Raw genomic sequence first — 17964 nt, 5'->3', positions numbered from 1 at the left:
TTGTCGCTAAAGGGTAGCGAGCTGGTTTTCATATGAAGCCCTTGAGTCTGTAGACCACCCGTCTCCTAACCATTGAGGGTTCACGAAGATTCTATATTCTTTAATTGCACAGTTTGTTGTTCGGGCATATTGATCTGATTGGATCTAAATATGTTGACCTATATAGTAATAGCAGACCATAGCAGCGAAGCAGACCATGCTTACTCTTTTCGAAACACCCGATAGTACTTATCTTTGGAGGAATCCACTACTATAATATTCTTACTCTTGATTTTGCCATGCTTTGGACGAGATTTTTATTAACGGAATTGTCTTGCTTGTACGGATTTTTATTGCCTTTGAATTGTTGTGTTCCGTAAGGAAACACCGTTGGGGATTGAATAAAAAAAAAACAGTACTAACGATAACAGAAACTTTTCATATGCGGAAGTATGTCAATCATAAATGAGAAACTTATTTCTAAAACACTCCAAGCGTTTTGCTGATTTCTGGGGTGACATCTTGAATGACAGTTAGACAGCTACCAGCAACTAGTTTATACAATAATGCATCTTCAAAATGTCATTCTATTACGAACCTTATACCTTGACAACAATTGGTATTCTTCTTATATCACAGAAGTGTTCGATTGATTTCTTTGAATTGTACGCTGGCGAATACGGCCAATCAGATTCCTCGATAGAAAGAATGGCTGCCCGTGTAACAACTAGTTCTCGTCTGCGCTGTGAACATATAAGAAAAGTGACTAATAATGTCAAGGTATTAGACCAAGTTGACGAGTTCGTATACCTTGACGTTGTGAAGATGAATATAATGACATGTCGATTTGCCGACTTGCACTTAACCAGTGAAGAATGTTTTTAATTTCCTAGTGTTTGAAAATCATAGAGTGATTCTGTAAACAAAGAAATTAGCTTTAGTCTTATATTCCATTCGCATTTTACTCAATATTCATATTACTAGCATTTAACCAAATTCCTAACATTGTCGATGTATTTAATGTTTTTATTTTCCTAACGTTGTCATTTCCTACAGATTGTTAACACAAATACTCGAGATATTTCGTTGATTATTGTGTTATATATTTGTTTTACATGTTGTATATTAGTGTCTCCGCTCAAGCTATGCCGATATGTTTGCCATCAGGGAGTTATTTCAGTTCGTGATTGTGATATAATTGCTATACGTCTGAAAGCTGCGGTGACTCTGTGAGTTCAATACTTGCTCATTTACTTGAAAACCAGGGATCAATCCCGGCAAAGGTCTAGGGTTTTTCAAGCCGGTTTCTTTCTGTCCTGAAAAGCATCTATTCGAACTAATGGTACAAAAAAACCGTGGTTCTGTCTGCTACAGGCTGTGAGCGTAAAAAATCTCTCGACGGTTCGAAACCAAAACGATTAGGCCAATGCCGCTGTCCCAGATACACGTCCACACAATTTATTTGCCTCAAACGCCCCACTTACTTACTATCGAACAATTCCAAACAGACTTTTGTAATGTCGCATGGTTGTCAATGTAGCTAAGATTGAAATGGAGAATGGTCCTCTGTTGTTGTTCCATTGTATGCGTGTGGACTGTTGGCTTTAGTGTATTCAATAAGATGAAATAAAATAGATTTTACTTCCTTCCTTTCTGCACCCATTGTGCTATATTGAAGACAGTTGGTTCAGACGAAGAAGTCGGTCGGCTTTGTTCTTTGACTGACATAATCAAGGCAACTTGACTTTAAAAGCATGATTTAATGACAGTCGGGACTATTTTAGGCATGTAACTGGTACCAAAGCTATCGAGTGTGTACAGTCGACTCCAGTATATCACAGTGAGGGATATTAGTCACATGGCAAGTAGATTCATCTACTTTATTTATGACGGACGACTTCGCTTCGAGTATTTTCACAATATCAAGTTATTACGAACTCTGTCTTATGCCTTAACCTCATTAGACACTTTCTATTATCAGGGTAGTTTGTAAATGCAGCAATTTGATTCGAATGTTAGTCAGCGAATACAGCCAATCGGAGCCCTCGACTGAAAGACTGTGCAGTATGTGCACATATAATCGAGTACGCTGATACACTGTATTCGCTAGCGAACAATCCAATCAAATCCCTACATTGATTATCTTCTGTGATGCCAAATGATGTCGAGGTGTTAGACACAGTTTGTTATACTTTGAAATTGTGAAGATGTACTTCAAAATGCTGTGTTATTACTTACTGTTTAGTACATTATTTATTGATGTACTCGATTACCTATTATTTTCTTACCTTCATTACTGGTATCATCAGCATTGTTACTTCATTAATTTAAAACATAATGTTATTCCATGTGCTCCACTTTGTTAAAGTGCTTACTCTTTTCGAAACACCGGATGGTACTTCTCGCTTGAGATGTACTACTGTACAAATACTGCTCTCGATTTTCCATGCTTTGGACGAGATTTTTGATTACTGGAATTGGTTTGCCTTTACGGATTTCATTTTTGTGAGATTTTAGCCTGACATACGTACTTGCATAGCTAACGAGGGTGAGTGGTTGTTTTCGGCCCTTAACTCCCTGACTTGAAAAACGTTGACCTATACAGACACAGGTTATGCCATGATGTGTGTTTTAATTAACCTTTTGAGACAAATATCATATACAGGGAAACTTCAAAACGAAACTGTCCATAGTAAAATAGACATTTTTCTTTCTTTTTTGTAGTAATTTTGATTTAAAAAAAACTGACTGGATGATATGAGCTAATTTTTGTCGCGGATGTTTTTCATTATATAATGTTTAATAATGAAACCAAGGTGAAGGCAATTAACCATGAGTAAATTATCTACTATATCATATCTTGGTTTATACATTTACTATAAGATTATAAAGAGTTGTGATTTACTTTCTAGAAACTGACACATATTTTTACAGCTTACGCTTTTAAACGGTGGCATAATGCATACATCACAATCGCGATACGTTCGGGGAGATGTAGATTTGCTTCGTTTCCTTACGACAAGAGTGCATACATGGAATAAGTTGGGAAGCATACACACTTTCGCACGTAGATTTGCTACGTTTCCTTACGACTAGATTTGCTACCTGTACTTACGACAAGATTTGCTACAACGATTTTCGGTACTTGTCATTACGACTAGATTCGCTACATGTTATTGCGACTAGATTTGCTATGTGTTATTACGACTAGATTTGCTATGTGTTATTACGACTAGATTTGCTATGTGTTATTACGACTAGATTCGCTATGTGTCTTTACAAATTGATTTGCTGCGAGAATCGCTACGTATCGTTACGGCTTGATTTGATACGTGTCTTTACGACTTGATTTGCTATGTGTCGTTGCGACTTAATTTGCTAGGTGTCTTTACGACTTGATTCACTGTGTGCCTTTACGTATAGATGGGCTGACTAGAGCCATCTACTGATAAGGAACGACTTGTTCAGATAGACGCAGAGGGGTTGTTCTGTTGCAAACTTTTACGACCCACTATATCATGTGAAACTTGGCTGTCGATATCTTCATTACATCACCAAACTAGTCTGCCATACCAGATCAGTCCTGGAAGAAGACATGAGTACCAAACGTTTTACTTATATATCCAATCGTTCTGTATTATTTCTGTTATTTCGAGTTAGTTAGGTCGTTGCCTGAAAGTTGGTAAAATAATTTACAATACTCAATTATCCTACATTATAGTTTTAACATCAAAAGAATCCATAACCATGACTAAAATCTTTCACAAATCGTACGTTTGATTTAAAGCCAAATTCTTCCTAATTCGCGCCTTGTTTTCTGTCATTTTTCAACCCGTTTTTTGCAAATTTCTTTTCTATTTTTCGTTCTTAAATGAATTTATATGTTTGTAAAGTGTGAATTTGATCGTAATAGAGACAAGTATTCTGTTACAAAAATATTTCAAGATGAGATAATTTTATTCACAGACGAACGATTAACATTCTGAGGTTCCAACAATATGTAACAATCTGCAACCGTATCAACACCTCATCGACAAGTGTTTTACTGAGTTCATGGTGAAATAATATTGTTGGTTGAGATTCCTCAGTTTGTGCGGAATGGCATTGTCGTCTGGTGCAATTGTTTCAGAGACCCTCTCGGCAGGAGAAATTCTCCTCAGAAAGTGAATCTAAATTTCAGAAACTTTTTTATGAAACGGATTTTTTTTCACGATACAATCAGTTGAGTTCTAGATCTTTCTCCTACTCAGCCACAACAGCAATAAGTTTTACTCATGTATGCAACTGTTAGTGTCTTTTATGATAATACATTGCCATGGTTCAAATTCTTTCGCAAACGAACTACACGTTAAATCATATGCCCATTTTCCGACAATTTTTCTCAACTTCGTATCGATTCTCCCGCCAAAGGAAGCGATCCTTATCACTGTACAATCAGTTCCCGTCACTCATTCAACTACTGTGAGAAATCTTTGACATAAGACCACCGCCATCTATTTTCACCTAAATGTCCCTACAAATCACCTTCCTTTATCCCCAGACTAAATTGATATCTGATACTTGACGAGTTTCACCAAATTTAATCGAATTAATCTTCGTACTTCAAAGGCGAGTCGACAATACAGATTATAAGAAGTTCAGTTAATATTATAAGAGGGCGTTATACAAGGGAGCCGGAACAACAAAAGGGGATTGGGTATCAAACTAATACCCATATACGGGACTTTCAAAAGGGGTATTTCTAAGAGTTTGTACTCTAATTCTCTTGCATTTTCATATTCAAATGGACGACAAACTAAAGAGTTAAGTTAAAATGTTATTTGTTTTGAACAATTCCTATGCACCCGTTATAGTTACTCTTTAATCAAATCGAAAAATAGTAGTTAGATACCAAAGTAGAATCCATGGTTTTTTGAAAAAAAACTAATCAACCGAAGAAAACACAAGCAGGTAGAACGTTTAAGAATTCTGAACACAGAAAAGTGCAAATGTTTGTTTTTGACAAAATTATGACTGATCGTTGAAGTTGTTAGATCTCTTTCTTGTTTCATATAAGTAGGCTAAAAACTAGAGACATAAGAGCTTATTGTTAATATACAAGCGTTTTATATAATAAATGAAAATTTGAAAATTCTGCATTTTTCCACTATTTGACTGTACACATAAATTACAGAATAAAAAAGGATGAAGATTTGAAGTGTAAAATATAGTAAAGAATCGTTGAAGCAGAACAGTGGGGTATAAAACCTGATATTATATTGTATAAAGAGATAGTAAATGACGATGATGATGATAATGGTGAAGATGACGAGGATGCTAGTTTGTGGTACACCTGTCGATAGCTCTTGTCAACATGTGACGGAATGAACAACCTGTCCCCCATCCCACCTGCCGGCCCTTCAAACTCCCTTACAATACATGCTCATTTTAAAGGACCGATAAATTCGGGTTGCAGCGACCCACTTTGTCTCCTTTTCAACAATATCAAAATACTGATTTAAATACATCTGGCTTTTCTATTCATCTCCCTCTTCTGTAATTTGTGCTTAGATAATGCGAATTGAAGATGACGATAGCTTCAGGTATCCCAATCAACTTTTTAAATTCTTATGTCACCTCGGCTTTTGAATTCATATCTTATCAAAGTACACGTTAACCCGAGAACGACCTGAATATTTTGAAGGTTAACTGCGTATTTTTTCTGTGAAGGTGTAAGATAGTTATGTTTTATTTACGAGCATTGTGCTTTAGTAGTTGTTGGCATATTTGGAATTCTGAATTTCAGTTTCGCTAATTACTTATTTATTGTTGCATATTTTATGACTGAATGTTTATGCAATTGCCTTTCATATCACATGCAGTCTTGTAAGTAAATTAGTAATTTGATCACAAATGCGGTGCCTATATCGAATTTAAATTGATAACAAATAAATTTGTATCAGCAAGTTGCCATAATATTGTACTTTCCAAGCAAAATAGTAATTTCCCAGTAAAATAGTACTTTCTCAGTAATATAGCATTGTTCTTGTAAAAAAAAATTATTTTTACCTGACAACCTTTTTTGGGGGGAAAAAGGGACGATACTGTAGTCTTATATTCGCACATTTTTTTAGCTGAGCTAATCAGTGATAGTGTTCACAGCCTTCAAATCCATTGTTTGCTCAAATTTATCTGCGTTTGAATGTTAAAATGACGAATCGTCAATTTACGATACTCTGTGATATATAGAAAAGAAATAGAATTAGCGAGTAAAATTCTTAGTTTTTTTTAAAGGAATTATGTGATTTTCGTAAATTATTAGTACCGCTGAAGACTATTCAAGACTAAAATCAACCCCCAAAAATGGCACACCTGTTTCTTTTAAGTTTAAAAACACGTGGATACCGAAGCTGGTGGCAATACGAGCAATCTTTTAATCTATCTATAGTGTATTTATCCTGAAATATCATTATTTTCACCTGAATTCTGATCACTCACCATGGCCATGTAATATATTAATTGTTTACATACAGTTATAGTAGATCAATCATGACTTATAGAGATCGCCTTTCATTGTTTAGAGTTCTCATACACATAATATTCCCTGAGCTGGCCATCCAGTGAGTTTACTATGAAAACAATTACTATCTGATTGAAATCTGAGAGGACCTCGACATATTTCAGCCAACAATCCATCATTTACCATCAAAACACTGGAGGTGATTCAATGGATTTCACGGTGGCTCATTTCAACAAAGATCTAAACGGTAATTTATCTCGTGGTTAGTCACTGAGTAATTCATTTCCAGTCAAATATTGGTGATAATTTTCTTATATTTAACATCTTAATGACCTATTAAAGCAGCACCCCCTACCACGTGGGACGAATTTAAACCATGGGGCTCCTTTTCCTTAAACCTCCTTTCATACACTCTTGTCATAATAATGAACCATTACAGCTAAATGCTTAAACTTAAAGAAGCTAGCCAAGATTCAATTTCATATACAGTACATAGTATGGCTTTGGAATAGAAATTTAGTCAGATTATCAAATCAGGCTACCTTCATGAAGTTTTGAAATTAGATGTCACATTGTCACATGTCAGGATGTACTCACGTCGATGACATTTCAGCAATACGGATATAAGTTTGAAATCTCAGTTTGTGTATACCATATGTATGATTTCTGCAAAATTGAAATCGAACATTGTCCTTCAAGTATTTTCCCAGAGAAATAAAACCGAATAATACCATGAAAAGTGAAACGAGGTAATTTTTGCCATGACGCTGGCGTTTGGACACCACGTTCTAGATCGAGAACGTCAACTCATGTTGACTGTATTATGTGTACTAGTCTCTTTAAACCCCAGGAAAACACCCCGTTACAAGTCATCCCTGTATGCTCTCCCCATTAAATTGGTCACCCGTATTGAAACCCCTGTGTAATATGATATTAATATAGGGTCATTATCAAGATGGCTTTATGAAAGGTGTTATTCACAATACAATAATGTCTTAAAGTTATTACTGGAACCACAATAGAACCAGCCACAAAACGTTCTCTTCAATTATCACTAAGCTTTGTACATTGGTAACTGAATTGCCTTATGCCGAAACTACCTTAAAACGATTCATGTCTCGCTACAAGCTCAATATCTCTGAAAACAAAATTCAAGATTGTCCGCATCTTGAAAAATTTACTTCATCTTGCCCTCTACCCCTACTATCTTAATCTTAATCTATCAGTTTTTTGAATACATTTATATCTAAATTGACGCTGAATGCTAAATACCATTATATTTTTATATAATATAATATATAATTATAGTGTACGGAGAAGCCTTTTTAAACAATGGGCATGGATACGTTACCTTGGTGTTCCTATAATATTGAAATTTGAAATTTTTAAAGAGAAGTTTCACATCCTAAATTTAGCTCCTAGTTCGGTTAGTTAAGACGGACAACACCATTTAATGCAATGAGACAATATTTGTCTATTCCTTTTTTATTTTCAACGTTTGATGGATATATATTCGGTGCCTGCAGAACACTGCTCTCTGTGTGTTTCATTTGAACAACTTTATGCTGTTCCACCGACATTATTACTAGGAGGGGACCTAAGTAAAAAAAAATCTAAAGGTACTAGACCTATACGAGGATCGAAAGCCGGAAAGCGGGTAAGCGTCTAATTCATCAAACCACGACGGCTCTCGACGTTTCCATTATTACCTCCGCTACAGGCAATTTATATGTTAATAGTTGCTATTATTCCGCAGAAATTAAGTGTTTACCTTCCACGAGATTCCCACACGTCTCAGATTACATGATGTAATTTATGGAATGTATCGCAATACTGTTTCAAGGTAAACCGTTCTTGTCAGCTGTTCTCAACATCTTTTAAATGTTCTTTGTAATAAGGTGTGATTCCAATAGCAGTATGTGTATGTGCCTCCTTTGAAAAGCTTATTAACCTGTTTTTGTAACCTGTGCTGTGCTCATTTTACTTTGGGCTCGTTAGTTTAAACATATTTTATAGGAAAATATTACAAAGGGATGAGGACAATTTTTAAAAATATGCTCGTTTGATTGTCGAACGCAAAAATGGAGGTTTTCTATTCGGCAATTTGCCCAGTGGAACCACTCGAAAGCTCCAAGCTGGCTCTCAGCCGACTTTTTCCCTCTGTGAAAACACAGTAAATAATTCATAGGCCTTGATTCTTGACAACTATAAAGTGTTAAGCTTTACGAAAAATAGCTACTAATGTAACCGTAATGGACGAACTTTCTCGTTTGTCTAAAAGATGACAAGAATATACAAACAGAAATGAAGATAAGACTAAAATGCTTGCATAACCTGTCGACAGGTTATGTGCTATGCGATCGTAGTAGATATAGTAATATAGTAGATATGATTGATATTTTTTAGAAGGGTCATCTTTGAAGAAGTAGAATGTAAAGATAAAATAGGTAGATCTGACCAGTCTTTTACAACTGTTATGTTTAGTCCTATTCCATCAAACCATTTCCGTAACTGGTAATGTCGACATTTGCTAGGTCATTTCGTACCCCACATTTCTTGGCATTATTTTTATAATGTGTAAAACAATTAAAATGTACAACTAAAATAAATGTAAACCAAACTTTATCAGTTGTATTCATATTTATGCTTGAGTCAAGCATTCCCAAAGCGGCCATTAAATTCAATAGAAACCAAACAAACACAGATCTTTACTTTGAACTCATTTCAATTCAGATTAGATTTGCCGATAACATTCTTTTGTTGCATCTTATCCTTTGCATATATTTCTCATACAAAATGGTCTTATCGTTTTCATCATGAATGCAGATTAATTTATTGAAATATGCATTCGAAGCTATTATCAATGACTTATACATGGACGTTTGGGCTTTGTTCTTTTCTTCATGTCTAAAGGTCAAAATGCAGCAGAATTTAAGAGGAGTTGAATGTAGACCTTATCTGTACATTTTGTATTGTTAGAAGTCAGAATTTTTAATTGAAATTATTAACGTTGTCTCAAAGCATGTGTATTCTGTGGGAAAGTGTTTCGGAATTTCAGGTCTAGCACATATTCAAACGGGGATCTTGGTGTGAGGCTTATAGTCATTATAAATGAAAATAAAGCAAATAAAGAATAGAAGGAAAAATCGCTCAAATAGCAATTCAATATTAAATCGAATGATTGCCAAATACATGATGAATTTTGAAAGCATCATTTCACACAGCTGTATATTCTGGAATCTGTGAAGCCTCCATTTGTGTTTTTACTATCAAATAGAGATTTCAAATCCGTGAGAACGACAATTTGATATTGAGGAAAAACGTAATAACGGTAATGACAATTCAACGCAACACGACGCTTTAACTTCGTATAAATGTTCACAGAGTAGTTCACCTGCTCAAAACGAGAATACTACTGCTCTAATCACTGAATGATTTACAATTACAGTTAATCAACTCAGGTTAAAGGTCAAGCTTAAAACTTTCTGGCCGATTGACCACTGTGGTCGAATTGATTAGTTTCATAGTATCGAATCAGTTTAAGATTTCAAAACACTTTTCTTCACGTTTCACAATCTAATTTATTTCTTCTGATGTTTTTCAACAAATTGTTATTTCGCTTAGCTTCATTAATTTGATTCAGTATTCAAGTTTTCTCCTTCACCAAGGGCTGCGTTCGTTTGATGTTTCCCGACTAGTTCTCACCTGTCAATGATTCGATTGACTCGACAATAAGAACACCTTTAATAGATTGGTAATTGAAAATACGGCTCTAGCTGTGTGTGGTGGTTGCAGATATTTACCGTGAAAAGCACAGGTAAAAAAATCGCATTAGTTTATATATTGAAATTTCATCAGAACAAAAGTTGCAAAAGCCCTTAGACATCATTTGCAACTTTTGAGGTGTTGACGTCATAAAATGTTTAGTTTTAATGGAATTGGAAATGCCAGAACCACAGATGTCTGATCAAAAATTTGAATGATGCAAGTCGATACTATCAGTGTCCCCGATAGAATCGTCAATACAACGGCAATGATCTCAAGCTCATCCCTATCGTGAATTCAAAGCAGATAATTTGATCTAGGTTATAATTGATAATACACCGCTGGTTATTTGTACAGAAAATGTAACATTTTTTTTAATTGTGCATGTCAATTTAATCATTTATCGTAAAAACTAGAATGTCAACGTAACACTATCACAATTTGTCATCGATTTTTTAAATAAAAACATTTAATAATATTAGAATTTCGATCCGATTCGCTGCTTTTTCATGTATGGTATTTTTATTTTCGCACATAATTGCATGAAAATTCAATTGCTGTTCCGGCCGAGCTGCTTTGCTTTGTTTATTATATTATGTTCTAATTCTATTTAGCACTATGTAATCATAGAAAGACTTGTCAATAAGCTGGCGATAATTAAATAACAATTAAAATAATGTGCAGTCTATGTCAACCAAACACATTAAAAATTCAAACTTGCCTTCATATTGACATTAAAGTCACAAAATGCAGTAAATGATTGATAGATCACACGCTATTTGTCATTTGAGTAAACGAAACTGCCCTATGTCGATCTAGTTTGTAATAATTACAAGAAAATCGTCGACATTTCCTTGACATATATTTTTAACAATTATTGTTTGAAATATATGCCAGGTAAATGTCGACGGTTTTCTCTCATACGAAACTAACTATGGTTCTTACATAGAAATTTCCATGTAAGAACGATACGTATTTTCGTGTGTACTTTCTATGTGCTTCAGAAATAACTATATACTTAATCTGCCATTCCGTCTTCATTAAACCACTTAGACCGAGAGAATAGAACGCAAAGCACCATTTCTGTTGTTTAGAATCTTGTGGGTTCGATAGAATTAAATCATGAATTGCTTTTGGATATTACCAAGGATGAATTTCGAAGGTATTTTTGTATCCTTCTCGTCAAGGGCCTCATTCTTAAATATTTATTTATAGCATGCCATGATATAAAAAATTGTCCAATGATGTCAAGGTATACGGCGGAGTTCGCTATACCTTGATATTGTGAAGATGATACTTGAATAAGAATTAAATACGAACATATAACTTCAATGCAAATTACAAAATTTCTCATGGAAAGTTTTAACTGTTGTGCATTTTCAATAGAAACTGTATTGAGAGACCACCTAAGGGAATAATCTCAATAAAGATGGTCGCAATGAGCAGGGTTCACTGTACTTTAAATCTTGTCCAGGGTAGCTTTAATCTTGTGGTTAGATAGAGATCTATTATAAAAAAAAAAGATGCGAATACAAACAACCATAAAATTAATTATTAATGTGATTTGTTTAAGCATTTCAAAAGCCTTTGTTGACTTTATTAATGTTCCATTGTAAGCATGCAATTTGACTTCAAGCTATTTTCACTCTGATGTTTGATGCTTGGTTTTTTGGTGTTTGATTGGGCTGTTGTATTACTATCAATATTGATAAAGCTTTACACTTGATATGAATGATTTAATCAGATGATGATGATATGATATAAAGAATAGAATACCATATCATTGAATGATACCTGTTAATTGTATAAAGGTGGCAATTTGACTGCGATGTGGCAGCGTATAAAAGATTTTGTCACCGTCTTACATTTTTTCACATCGCCTTATCAATACAAAGATGAAGCCATGGATGACTTTATCCAAATAGCTTCATATTTGGCTTTTAATTTCAACCAATGAAAACGGCATGGACGTTTGTGACTATATAATATGCTATATAATATTGGTGCGTGTGTTAATTTTACAAAATTACAAATTTACAAAACAAATAGTAAAAATGGATATTTTGAACCGTGATTGGCCGGTTTGAACCTCACAAAAACACTAATTTTCAACAGATGCCCTGAAAAATTTGCAAACCGGTGGTTACATTGACCCTCTTGGGTGATGTCAAACTCTCACTTCCACAAAATTTACATTAAACCAAACGAGAGAGTTTTTCTTTTACGTCTAATGCAGTTTATGTAAACTGCTTACTACTACGTCATGCAACGAGTTCGTTATTTGTATTGTTTGTACCAATCTAGAAACCATCTTCACAATGTCAAGCTATTATGACCTTCGGCTTATACCTTGACTGATATAGCCTCCTTTCGTGCATCACTGAGGTTTGTTAATGCGGTGATTTGATTTGATATAGCCAATCAGAGGCCTCAACAAAAAGCCTGTAAACACTAAAACATACTGTTTACAGTCTTCTGTCGAAGGCTCTGATTGACAGTTATCCCGGGAGTACAATCCAACCAAATCGTTGTTTACAAGAGAGGCGATGCCGAAGGTCGTAACAGATTGACATTGTGAAGGAAGTGTATCACTTTCAAAGTAGAAAGTAAGGCGAAAAGTTTTACTTAAGTTATCAAAATAATATACATTGTGTACTTTGATCTAATGATCTGTATGCATGTTATCTAATACTAAGATAGATAGATACCAAAGTTTATCATGACCACCTAAACATCAAATAAATGTCATCAGCTTGTCATCAGTTTTTGGATTAGTTCAAACTTGAACACGTTTCGTCAAAAGTTATCCTTCTTGGCTGCAGTTGTGCACGTTAAAGAACTCTCGACAGTTGGAAATCAAAAAGAGTAGGCTAATTTCCATCATTGCACACTTCATGGCGTTGCCCGTTTTCCATTGAGGTACAGAGGAGTAGGACGTAAAACAACATTCATTTCATTCCTTGGACACATTAAACCATGAAATCAGATACAGTTTTCATATTGTTCAGTTCATATTGCACACATTTCATATGCCTACGTCGACATGCATTGGATACATTATTACTGGTGCGGTCGTAGAGTTTAACCATGTCTATAGTTGCTCTAGATGGTGATGAACCAATCCAATCTTATTTGACATCTTCACCACAAATGATGTGTAGGCTACATTGCACTCACAACTAAGTGACACTGAATTTCACCAGTGTATATTCATATATATTCAAACACTATACTGTGTACAAATGTATATTCATAAATTATGTTCTTAAAACTTTTGATCACAGATTTAACTTTTTGACAGCAATCTTTTCAGCTGTTTTTCTGTCTGGTTTACTGTTACTATTTAAAGGAATTTTATCTAATAATATAACATATTTTGGGCAAGCTCCTGTACTGGAATAGTCCTCACTTACAAAACTCTTTTGACAGAACTCTTGGAGGTGTTTCTCGTTGCAGTTCGAACCCGGAACTAGCACTACACATGCGCATATTTCATTCTGCAATAATGCATCTGGAACCGGAACCACAATGACGTCATCAACATCAGGGCATGTTCGAATGACGGACTCAATCCATGCTGGGTGAAAATAATCCTCGCTTCTGACGATCACTTCCGCTGTACGACCAAACACTATCAATTCCCCTTTGTCATTCACGTATCCTTGGTCATGAAGATTTATAAATCCATTTTCGTCGAATTCCGACTTAGTTAGTTCCTCATCTCCAAAGTAGCGGCTAAACATCCATTTAGTTTTGACGAAAATATTTCCATATTTGCCCTTGGGTAATGTTTGGTTATTTTCATCTTTGACTATAACTGTGTTTTCAGGACACGGTCGCCCGGCATTAAAATCTTCAAATTCACTTTCGTCTGTAATGTGTATGTAAGAAACTGCATTGGTCTCTGAAGTTCCATAGGCGTTGCATACCGAGTGAAAATATGGAAGAACAGAATCAACAAATGATTTAGATAAAGGTCTGCCACCTAAAACACAATATTTCAGTGGCCAGTTTTTTAAATTGGGTTTAGTTTTCACAAAGTTGATCAAGTCCAGCAACTCTGGCAGACCGATGATAATGGTTTCGCACCTTTCGCTCATGGTGATTTCATATACAAGTTTGTGTAGATCGTCGGTTTGAGGTGGATTGCGTTGATCAATGAACACTCTCTTCTGACCAGTTGAAAGGTAGAAGAAGGGAATTCCGGGCATCCAACTGAGTGATAGATAATTAACTATTCCCGTGGAATCGTTTCGATAGATTCCCTGTAGTACGTTAGTGAAGAGTGTTCCCGGCTGAACAATCAGCTTGGACATACCAGTTGTCCCCGAAGATAGTAAGATTACGGCATCGGCTTTTGGATCGTGTCGTATGACGTCATCATCTGTGTGTGTGATTGGACTCATCCACAGAAATTCCAAACTCTTATTTTTTGATGCGAACACGACATGTGTCAAATCTGGCAACGCGGTAGATGAAACTTTATTCTCATCTTGTACATCAAACAGTTTTGTAAATATACGGTGACGTTCTTCATCTACATCGGACGACATAATTAAAGCCCTGCATTTTGTTTTGATCAGATTCTGTATCAAAAACGAGCCATCTTTGAGAGAAAGTTTTCCATTAAAAAGAACACATCCAGAGAACAAAATCCCAAAGAATGCAATGATACCCTGTGGTGAATCTGGTAACAGACTACAAATAACATCTCCGGGGCCTAAACCAAGACCTTTCAGTTGTTTAGCAAAGTCAGTAGCTTGAACAAAGATCTCTTTACATGTAAGCGCTGTTCTTGTACCATCTTTATCAATAAAAACAAAAGCATCCGAATTCGGATGTACCTTGGCCCAATATTCTAGTCTTTCTGGTAATGTATGATTAGGATTTGGTGAGGTCATGGTGTTTCTTGAGTTGCTAGAAAAACAAATGGTAAGTATTGTTTCAAGATAGTGGTCACAAAAACAGTTCCTTCGAATTTTCATGTTCCTTGGAAGGAATGGCACTGGTCTTTTCATTGACATCTTTACAATGTCAAGTTATTACGAACTCTGTCTTCACAATGTTAAGGTATTACGAAAACTGACCTCACTATGCCAAGGTGTTCCATACACTGACTTCACAATGTCAAGGTATTACAAACACTGACCTCACTATGCCAAGGTATTACGAACACTGACTTCATTATGCTAAGGTGTTATGAACACTGACTTCACAATATCAAGGTATTACCAACCCCGTCTTTACAATATCAAGGTATTACCAACACAGACATTGGCAATGTCAAGACGTCATGGAAAGCTTTATGGTTTCAAAACAAAAATTTGTTTATTTAGAAACTAGCTTTGAAAGTACATGCAAATTTTGTGAATTTTCAACTTGAAATAATGCCCCGTAAATATATCCTTACCTTGTTTTACCTGTATGTATTATATCTTGTCATGTATACTTGGAAAGTTGATCTTTTACCCTCATATCTGTCACGTTTATACTCATTTCGGTGGTCATGTGACTTAAAAACAAGTTCGCCATTTTCGCTTTTCGTGAGTTAACCCTAAATTATCTAATAAAAATTAGATGACAATTTCATTCTCATTTGTTTTCTGATATTTTGTCTCTGGTGTAATCAAACAAGTTCCTGTTTTATTGACATTAATTTAGTCAATTAATGCGTTTCTATCCCACAATGCATTATGTCATCAAGAAACGGGTTTAACATAACTCATTTTGATTATCACTGCCTGTGTTCCGACTTCAACCGCAAGACGTCCTTATAAAGTAAATTCAATCTATACTGAATTAATATGAACACTTAATAAACTGTTTCCAACAATGTCTCAATCGTACATTTTGTGTCGGTTTTATGTATCTATATTTAAATTATTACAGAGGACTCCAACTTGAAGTCCGAGTTTATTTGTAAAATATTTATCAGATATAATGTTTTAAAAACGCCAGTGATGATATAAGATATGATAGTGAAACTAAAGGTGAATATATGGGATGGCTAATTCAGGTTACATGTGCAAAATAGCCGAGTTAGCGTATCCGGTACGGCGTATGCTGTATTGTACGGTGTGGCGTGGTCCGAAACATCTGCCTCCATCCCAGCCTCTGATAGCTATTTGTGGAAGTTGTCGGTCTACTCCAGCTCTAGTTATCAGAGGCTGGAATAGAATCTGACTTGGTGTTGGATACAGTAGAATATGGGACGGATTCGATGCACACACATCTATTTTCTGGTGCAATTTTGCGCTATAGCAAAAATTGCGAAGGGTACATGAGTGCATGTTTTTAGTAACTTTGAATCCAAAAGATAATATGTAGTATCAGAGAGCATTCATCCACAATCATCCATATTTTGCAATGGAGAAATTTAAATTACTGATCTACCTCAAATACACACGTTCCTTTTAAAGGGGCAGTTTGATTAGTTTTGTAAGTAGACAGCGGAAGTCAGATTCTCAATACAATACAAATTATAGACCATATTCTAGAGAAATACGATCCTTTGGTTCATTGGGAGAGGGAGAATAAGTTTTTTACGCATGCCTTTAATGTTTTAACGAACCAAAAATTACAAAAGCAATTACAGAGCAACATGCTTTATTTTGACTACAAACATTAATACAATTCAAATGGAATAATTAATTAAATACGCTAAATTCGATGAAAAATATTATTAAATTATTTAAGAATTCGGTAAAAACATCTATGATTAAAATTTTGCGTGTAACTGCACAATTTATGGTTGAAAATGGAAATACCACAACCTACGCCTCTTTTAAATAATAGATTTTTAAATAATTCAAATGAAATACGGTTGTTCACTACTTTGAAAATTATTGATTGTCATTTTTAATAAAGTTAATGAACTTGGTGCTTTTAACAATCTTTGTTATGTAAAGACGGATAACGTCATGAACTGTGCAATGAGGGGAATTTTCCAGGACTGCAGCACCAGCCAACTCTTTTTCGTTGATCAACTGTCGAGGATCTTTAACATGAACAGCCTGTAGCACACAGGGCCCAGGTTTATTGTCCAATTCGGACTGCATTAGAGTCATTGAAGAAACAATTGTAACCAATTACAGATCTATGGTGGCCCATGAGCGCCATAGCTATTTTATTATTTCATTTATGAAAAAAATATTCTTTTTAATTTGAATTCATTTTTATTTTACTTTCATTTCGTTTTTTATTTTACTTTTATTTTTATTTTACTTTCATTTCGTTTTTTATTTTACTTTCATTTTGTTTTTAAATTAGTTTTACTTTCATTACGTTTTGTATTTTACTTTTATTTTTTATTTTACTTTCATTTCGTATTTTATTTTACTTTCATTTTGTTTTTAAATTCATTTTACTTTCATTTCATTTTTACTTTTTATTTCACTTTCGTTTTGTTTTTAAAATATTTTTACTTTTACTTTCATTTCACTTTTTATTTTACTTTCACTTTCGTTTTGTTTTTAAAATCATTTTACTTTTACTTTCATTTTCGTTTTTAAAAATAAATTCTTCTTCATTTACTGTGCCATAGTGTCCAGATTATCCAGTCACACTTTTGTCTACCATCCAAGTGTCAGCAACTTTAACGGAAATAGCACCACATGTAGTGTTTTGGTGTTTTTTCACAAGTTCTTGTAGTTGATATTGAGGGTTACCGGTATTGGCAAAACCGTGGAATATTTAAAGGTACATACAAAGACTCTCGGAAC

General features: G+C 34.7%; 1 protein-coding gene across 1 annotated transcript; it reads right to left on the bottom strand.

The window, feature by feature from the left end:
- Positions 1 to 13662: 13662 nt before the first annotated feature.
- LOTGIDRAFT_76854 (hypothetical protein) lies at positions 13663 to 14058 on the bottom strand (the record flags this gene model as incomplete). The annotated part of the gene is made up of 1 exon (XM_009063289.1): positions 13663 to 14058. A coding segment is annotated over one exon (396 nt), but the record flags the coding sequence as incomplete, so codon positions are not given.
- Positions 14059 to 17964: the final 3906 nt, after the last annotated feature.

The sequence above is a fragment of the Lottia gigantea genome (genome assembly GCF_000327385.1).
Source record: "Lottia gigantea unplaced genomic scaffold LOTGIsca_57, whole genome shotgun sequence".
In the NCBI taxonomy this organism is placed as follows: Eukaryota; Metazoa; Mollusca; class Gastropoda; family Lottiidae; genus Lottia; species Lottia gigantea.
Note: the sequence above shows the minus strand (reverse complement) of the source record. Positions and strands in the feature narration are given on the sequence as shown.